The 8,739-nt window shown below is 36.0% G+C and overlaps 2 protein-coding genes across 2 annotated transcripts; both read left to right on the top strand.

Annotated features, from left to right (window-relative positions):
* The first annotated feature begins 601 nt into the window (after nucleotides 1-601).
* Nucleotides 602-3,489, top strand: LOC108328974 (putative serine/threonine-protein kinase-like protein CCR3). The gene has a single exon (XM_017562911.2). The coding sequence runs from the start codon at nucleotides 814-816 to the stop codon at nucleotides 3,241-3,243; it is 2,430 nt and encodes an 809-aa protein (XP_017418400.1). The 5' UTR covers nucleotides 602-813; the 3' UTR covers nucleotides 3,244-3,489.
* Nucleotides 3,490-5,629: 2,140 nt separating this feature from the next.
* On the top strand, nucleotides 5,630-6,943 carry LOC108327650 (putative serine/threonine-protein kinase-like protein CCR3). Its single transcript, XM_017561335.2, has one exon. It carries the CDS (start codon nucleotides 5,630-5,632, stop codon nucleotides 6,941-6,943), a length of 1,314 nt encoding a protein of 437 aa, XP_017416824.2.
* The last annotated feature ends 1,796 nt before the right edge of the window (nucleotides 6,944-8,739 follow it).

Genomic DNA, 8,739 nt, shown 5'->3' with positions numbered 1-8,739 from the left:
TGACACGTTGCGTTCCTTTCCTCGAAAGTCCTTTTGGCCCTTCTTCGTTCGTTGTTGGTCCCAAAGGCCATGTTTGGTTCAATTATAATCCGACAAACAATTAATTCAATTCGGGGTCACAAACTTGATTCTTGAATTTATGGAGTACTTAGATTTAGCTTCAATGTAAAAGTTCTTACCGCTACATCATGTAGATAAGATTCTAAAAGCATTTGGCTATCGTAATATAATTGTATGAATTAATTTTACATTTAATTTAATTTAAAACATTTTACCTTTAGATTATGATACTTTAAAGATTCATTTATATATTTTACCTGTTTTAAAATGAACCAATTTTTTTTTTCAATAATTAAATTATACCTCAGACCCCCAATTTACTGTAAACTAACGTTATTAACAATAAACAAGCTCTGTGATTTTGCACATGTAATAATGATCTCTAAATAGCTATAAATGTAATAAACGTATATTATCGGCGTAATTTTTTCCTCTTCTAAATCTTAATTTTTTGGTTCTTATATATATAGAATTTGTAGTAGATAAAAAGTAGAGAGAAAAAAATGAATAAAGGCTTTATTAATTATAAAGCCAAACAGGACTCAAGGAAAAAAACGAAAAGGAGTAGAGAGATTGAACACGAAGAGGAGAAGAAATGTCTTTGCAATATTACAGATTCAAGAGTCCACAACTACTCCCTCAAATTTCCCACCATATACCTTCTTCTTCTTCTTCTTCCTTCTTCTCGTAAACCAAACCAACTCTGCCAATGAAGCAGAAAAATCAACTTTGCATAATTTTCCATTCTTTTAAATGAAAACACTACCTTCCTCCTCCGTGCCCCTCTGTCTCGTCGTCGCCGCCCTGCTTATACTCTCTCTGCCACGCTCTTCCCATGGCCTCGGTTCCGGCGCTACCCTTGCCGTCTCTGACGCCTCCACCACCGTGTGCGCCGTCGTGGCAGGCGAGTCCATTCGCCGCATTCAGTGTTACCGTCAGGGGCAGAATGTCTACATCATTCCCAACGTTAGTTTTTCAATGATTTCGGGTGGGAGGAACTACTTCTGTGGCCTAAGGTCAAGTAACTCCGATTTGATTTGTTGGAACACAAGCTCTTCCTTCGAAAGGAGAAGGCTTTACAACGATAGTTCTGTTCCATTGGAGAATCTGGCCGTTGGGGATACCCACGTTTGCGCCACCGAGGTGGGTGGTGGCACGGCCAAGTGCTGGAGAACCGGTGACACGTTTCGGCTTCCTTCTGTGACTGATACATTCTCTTCAATCTCATCTGGGTCTGGCTTCTCTTGCGGAATTTTGAGGAATAATTCACGGGTTCGGTGCTGGGGAGACACCAGCGTTTCGGATTTATCGGGACGGATTGAGAATGCATTTGGGAACATGTCCATGCTGAGTCTTGTCGCAGGTGGTTCACATGTTTGTGGATTGAACTCAACGGGGTTTGTGGCATGTGGAGGAAATAACGATTCTGGACAACTTGATTTTCCTCAAGGTGGGGCTTTTGAGTATTCTGCGGTGGCGCTTGGAGCCGAACATGGCTGTGCTATAAGAGGATTGAATGGTTCGGTTGTGTGTTGGGGTGGCAATGGGGGATTCTCGGGGACTAATGTTACCGATGGAGTTTCCTTTGAGGTAATTGTTTCTGGGTCTAATTTTGTTTGTGGATTGACAACAAACAATTTGACAGTGGTGTGTTGGGGTCCTGGTTGGTCTAATAGTTCGACGTTTGAGCTTCCTTTTCCACCTGTTCTTCCAGGGTCTTGTGTTCAATCTTCCTGTGGAGAGTGTGGTTCATATCTTGATTCTCAATCTCTATGCTCTGGCTCTGGTAACATTTGTAAACCAATGACTTGTAAGCCTCAAACAACAGCTCCACCGCCGCCATCACCGTCACCGCCTCCACCATCAATGTCACCGCCGCCACCATCACCACCACCGCCACCACCTTCGTCAACGCGATCAAAGACCTTGACAAACGGGTTATTGGCATTTGCTATTATCGGTTCTGTGGGAGCTTTTGCTGGAATATGCACTATAGTTTATTGCTTGTGGAGTGGAGTTTGTTTTGGGAAGAAGAAAGTTCACAATTCTGTGCAGCCTACAATCACAAGAGGTAGCAGTGGTTCAAACGGTGGGGGTGCTTCTAATAATAGCAATTCTTCAATATCGTCTATGATTATGCGTCAGACTTCAATGATAATGAGACGCCAGAGGAGTGGAACGTCATCAACGAAGCACCCAGACAGGGCCGAGGAGTTCACCCTGGCCGAGCTTGTGGCAGCCACCGACAATTTCTCACCAGAAAACAAGATCGGAGCTGGAAGCTTTGGTGTTGTGTACAAAGGCAAACTCGCGGATGGACGCGAGGTGGCAATCAAGAGGGGTGAAACTGGTTCCAAGATGAAGAAGTTTCAAGAGAAGGAAAGTGCATTCGAGTCTGAATTGGCTTTCTTGTCTCGCCTACACCACAAGCACTTGGTTGGACTGGTTGGGTTCTGCGAAGAGAAAGATGAGAGGCTCTTGGTGTATGAGTACATGAAGAATGGGGCGCTGTATGATCATTTGCATGACAAGAACAACGTGGAGAAGGGTAACAGTGTGTTGAATTATTGGAAAATGAGGATAAAAATTGCTTTGGATGCTGCCCGGGGAATAGAGTATCTTCATAATTATGCAGTTCCATCAATTATTCACAGAGACATAAAGTCTTCTAACATTCTTATTGATGCTACTTGGACGGCAAGAGTATCAGATTTTGGATTGTCTATGATGAGTCCAGAACCCGACCGTGATCACCGACCAATGAAGGCAGCAGGAACCGTTGGATACATCGATCCGGAGTACTACGGTTTAAATGTATTGACGGCAAAGAGTGATGTGTATGGGCTGGGAGTTGTACTGCTGGAACTTTTAACAGGAAAGAGAGCTATATTCAAGTATGGGGAAGATGGAGGCAGCCCACTAAGTGTGGTGGACTTTGCAGTGCCTCGTATATTGGCTGGAGAATTGGTGAAAATTTTGGATGCAAGGGTTGGACCACCCGATGTGAACGAGGCAGAGGCAGTGGAATTAGTGGCCTATACAGCTGTCCATTGTGTGAATTTGGAAGGGAAAGATAGACCAACCATGGCTGACATTGTGGTCAATTTAGAGAGAGCTTTGGATATTTGTGAGAGTAGCCACGATACCATTTCCAGTGGCTCTATCTCTGTTGTTTCAGAATGATAAAAGTTCAGCCCCGGGAAAGGGGACAAAATATTGAAAATTTTGTGAATTCTTATTCATTTTTCTCAATTTCATATCTTGATTCATTCTTTCCAATATGGGTATTCCGTGCCTGTAAAGATTTAGAGTATATTATGCTGTAATTTGTAGATTGTAGAATTTACAATATAGAACGCAAATGTATTTGTGGGGATTAGGGGAACGTTGCAGAGTGAAGAAGAAAAGTTGCGGTCTGATTTGAGAAGTTGAGTTTTGCAATGCATTATGATAAATCCCTTTCACGATTCTAAGCATGGTCCCCAGGTTAGTAGCTTTGGCTCTCTTTGAAATGTCTTTGTTGACTTCCACGTTGACGCAGCGCAATGAAACACCAAATTAAGCAGCGGCTTCATTAATGCCTATTAATTGTTTTTTTATTACACGGCAATAATTTTGTAATATAAACGAGCCACCCACCAAACGACCTTTGAATTCACTTTTCTGCCTCTGCTTTTCTGATCTACCCTTTATCTTCTATATCTTCAGGACTTGGTCTCACATTTTGGTCTTCTTCATTTATCAGACTACAAATTCAACTCTGATTTTGTCTCTTCCTCACTCCTCCCTAATCAACTTATTTCCATTTTGGAAGCTACAGGACTCAACTTTCTTAAAAGAACAAGTCAAGTTTGAGCTACATATATTTACCCATTTCAATGTTTACCACGCTTTGCATTAATGTTTGACATGTGAACATGTTTCACATTCTATTTTATTTCGAGACTTATTATTCGATATATTCTTATCTGCAATATATCCTCTTCATGTGTAATGAGAAGTTCAAAATTTTATTTTCTACGGATAATACTCACACATATACATAATTAGCAGTTCGTTGTGTGCATGGTACAGAATAAATATTTTTTATATTGTTAAAATTATAATTAATAAATAAAATCGAATATATAACTCTTTATAATAAAATTCAGAATAACTAAATGAATTTGATTCTATAAGTTTTATATATATAATACACACCGTGTATGTATATTAGATGATCAAGAGACTTTTTTTTAATTATGAAAGTTGTGAAATGTCCCTTTAAATGAAATAATAAATAAAATATTTAGAATTTTTAATTGGTAAAAGGAGAAGAAGGTGACTTACATTTGTATATTGTATATTCCAATTTTAAATATAAGAATATATTTTGTTGAGAAAATATTCATTATAAATTTATGACTGTTACTAACCATATCCCTCAATCCTATCTTTCCGGATTCATTTTCCGGAACACATTAAAACAAATATTGAATTTTTTTTTTCCGGTAGACAATCACCGTTACGGAAATAATTTTCTTGAAGGTTTTTGGGGGCGCACCAAGAAATTTGATAGGGTGGAGAAAGTAAATTTATTTACGAAGACAGGGGATATTGGCCCAACCAAGAATGAGTTGATCCGTGTCCAGGCCCATGCATGAGGCCCAGAGAAACACTCGATAAGGAAAAAATAAAATTAGGTAATTTGTTTACAAATGCTTTTTCTACTTTTTAAATGGAAATAATTTGCAACTTATTTTCAAAATTAAACACTTATAAATTTTAATTTTTTAACATTTAAAAAAATTACGAATAATTTAGTAGTAATTGACCGCATAGTTAAAATTCTTAAATATGAATTTTCATCCCAATGAGTAGGTTGGTTTTTGTTTTAGTAACTTGGGGGGTGGTGGGAGCAGTTGGCCTCCACAACGATGAACGAGGAAACTGCTGGAAGGTTACCCTTGCTTTGGCTCGAACCTTCTCAACAAATTCGCCCTGGCTCAGTCACTGTCAGTGTTTCAGAAAATGACTATACCATATTGTATGACTAAAATAGTAAAAGAAAAAGTTAACTTTTATATTTGAAAAATAAAAAAAAATAAAGAACAGTGAAGGCTAAATGACGTTAATGTTTATTGGCGTTTGATTAGTTTAGTTTAGGACTTTTGAGGATCTTTGTACAAAGAAAAAAATATTTTAACCTAAACTTTTTACAATATTTTAATATAATATACGTGTATTTTTTTTACTAATTCATTATGTATTTATTATTATACTAATATATTTAAATCCAATATAATATATGTATTATATTAAAATATGGTAAAACATTCTATATTAACTGTGGATACCTTGTAGAAAAAGAAAAAAAATATTGCTTTTCTCCCTTACCCATACAATGGTAGTGCTATTTTTAAAGTTAAATCATCCACCGCCCATTTACAAAGTCGGTGATAATCTTTTGAGTGATTTTGACTTATATTGTTTCCAGTTGTAGTATTTAATCTTCTGAAAATTTGTAGCAACTATAAATATATTAGTTTCACAGTTGAGGCAAGAGGAAAAAGAAAAATACATTGCATATATGGCGAATTCAGGAGCATCCCTTGTGCACGGTTTTGCTTCGATAGTGGAAAATGCTCTCAGAAGTATCGGAGGAGATTTGGGAGGATTTCCTTTGCAGGATTTTTCTTTGGCAGTGGAGAATGCTTTGAGTAGTATTGGAGGAGATTTTGGAGCATTACCTGTTCATGGATTTGCTTCTATAGTGAACAATGCGATGAGAAGTGTTGGAGGAGACTTGGGAGCAATGCCCGTGCATGGTTTTGCTTCGGCAGTGGAGAATGCGATGAGAAGTACAGGAGGAGATTTGGGAGCATTGCTCGTGCATGGTTTTGCTTCTGCAGTGGAGAATGCGATGAGAAGTACTGGAGGCGATTTTAGAGCCTTGCCCGAGCATGGTTTTGCTTCGACAGTGGAGAATGCCAATGGAGATTTGGGAATGTCTCATTCCCCCGTGCCTGATTTTCAATTATTCAGCCTAGTTGAGCTTGCAGCAGCCACCGACAATTTCTCAGCGGGCAACAGGATTTGTGTTGGAAGCTATAGTGTTGTGTACATAGGCAAACTCGTTGATGGTAGTGAGGTTGCAATAGAAAGGGTAGAAACGGGGTTGAGTAGAACGCCTGAAGAGGCCTTCTGGTGGAGGAGAATGTCTAGTTCGACCTTTTTGCCCGGTTTACGCCCCAAGAACTTGGTTGGGCTGGTTGGCTTGTGTGTAGAGAAAGATGAAAGAGTGTTGGTGTACGAGTGCATGAAGAATGGATCGTTGAATGATCATTTACATGACAAGCGGATCAATGTGTTGAATTCGTGGGAGATAAGGATAAAAATTGCTTTGGATGCTTCCCGAGGAATAGAATATCTTCATAAGTATGGAATTCCATATACTGTTCATGGAGATATCAAGCCTTCCAACATTCTTCTTGATGCTACCTGGACGGCAAAGGTGTGTAACTTTGGGAAGGTAGCAGGAAGCATTGGATACATTGATCCTGAGTACTCAACTTTTGGTGCGTTGACAGAAAAGAGTGATGTGTATGGATTTGGAGTTGTGTTGCTTGAACTTCTAACAGGAAAGAGAGCTGCATATGGGCAAAGTAGGAAAAATAGAGGCACCATATTACATGTACCCTTTGCAGAGGCTGCTATTTTGGGTGGAGATTTTGTGAAAATTTTGGATACAAGGATTGGAGAACCCTATCTCGGTGAAGCAGAGGCTGTGGAGTTAGTGGCTCATACTGCCATGAATTGTGTAAATGTGGTAGGGAAGTTTAGACCAACCATTTCTCAAGTTGTGGTCAATTTGGAGAGGGCTTTAGCTTATTTCTTGTGCTAGGGGGAAGTATTCTGAGTTCTCATTCATTCTTTCTAAATTTCATATTTACTTCATTCTGATATATATTTGTAAACTATTTAATATTTTCATTTTTTTTCTATATGAATTTCTCATTAATATTTTCGGTATATTCCGAAAATTTCAATTTAAATATACTATACTATGTTTTCTTATAATATTATTTTTGCGTAAATTATTAGAATGATTTTATTGAAAGATGCTAATTAATGAAAAAGTTCATCACCAATAATGTCACTAGAATAAAACTCCGTAATATAGTAACTTTAATGCTATTAAAACATTCTATTTATTTAAAAAAATTAATTAAAAAATAGTTCATTGACCATCCCCTTTTAAGTACAAAATTACGTGATTTTTTCCGTTCAAAAATGATTCAATTCGTCCCCAAAAAATTGTCTTTATCTACAATATATCAACAAGTTGAAATCCGTTCATAAAAGTTATGACAAATTAATCGATTTGATTTTATAAGCTTTAATTAATCCATTTAATTTTTGTTGAACTATTCATCACTAAATATAACATATATTTTACAATTTAACTTTCTCTTTTTAAGAAGCACCAATTTAACCATTCAAATGTCTCATGTATTGTAAGAATCCCTCGTCAATAGCTTTCATCAATAATGTTATCAATTCCTAAAAAATAATCATCTTAAATTCAGAATTTCACATAACAACCTTTATCCCCAAATCATTAATTCAATTCACGTTCTCAACTAACCAATTTATACCATACATCAAATCCAATTAATACAAATCAAAATTAAACCATGATTCTATAACAAGACACAATCAAATTTATTTAATTAACTTTCCTTACTCATTTAATAACACAACATAACTTCTTTGATCTCTAAGCATTCATAAACATAGAGAACATAATATAAACTATCAACACAAAGAAAACTTAGATCAATTTTCATATCTTAATGATCTTAATAAAACAAAGATCACACTACTATAAAAGAATAAAAATAAAAATTTAGTCTATTTAACAAAATAATTAGATGAATAAGTAGGTCTCATAGTCATAAGTGTGCTCCGATAATAGAGAATTAAAAATTCTAGAAACAAAATAGAGGTGGAAGAATACTCTTATTTTTAGAAAAATAATAAATTTTATAAAATGAACTATATTTATTTTTATCAAAATATTTTAATAATAAGTTATATGATATGAATTGCAATTATCTTAATGTTTAATAAAAAAAATTTCAATTATCATAATACTTTTTAATTTAATTCTACTATTTTTAATGTTTTTAATTTATTTTTTTTAATGAATTAACATGAACATTTCTGTTTCGGTATATATTTGTGTAGGATCGAGAGACATATTTTTTCTGTATTTTGACCTATGAATCTCGTGTTCTAAGTTTCTTCTAGTCTGAGCCGTGGGGAGGACATCTGTAAAAGATATTGCCACTTTCAAATAAGTGACTGACATGATAATATTAATAATGTTCGGTCTTTTACTCATAAACAACTTCTTTATCCTGTTATCAATATTTTTAATTAATTTATTGGTTGCTTATTTGCTCAAACCATCGGCCAATTATAATAACTTAAATGCAGGCCCAACATCAATAACTTAAGTACTGGCCCAACATTAAATCTGTTTTGACCGTTGACAAAAGTAACAGACCGAACAATTATGGATGTTGTCCGTTTTGACCGTTCCGTCTATCCCATATATCATACACTTTTTATTTGGTGAAAAATAGAACAAAGTTTTGATATTTTAAAATAAATATTTTAGCATTATTTTAAATT

This window comes from Vigna angularis, chromosome 2 (genome assembly GCF_016808095.1).
Source record: "Vigna angularis cultivar LongXiaoDou No.4 chromosome 2, ASM1680809v1, whole genome shotgun sequence".
Taxonomy (NCBI): Eukaryota; Viridiplantae; Streptophyta; class Magnoliopsida; order Fabales; family Fabaceae; genus Vigna; species Vigna angularis.
This window is presented reverse-complemented; position numbering and strand designations above follow the sequence as displayed.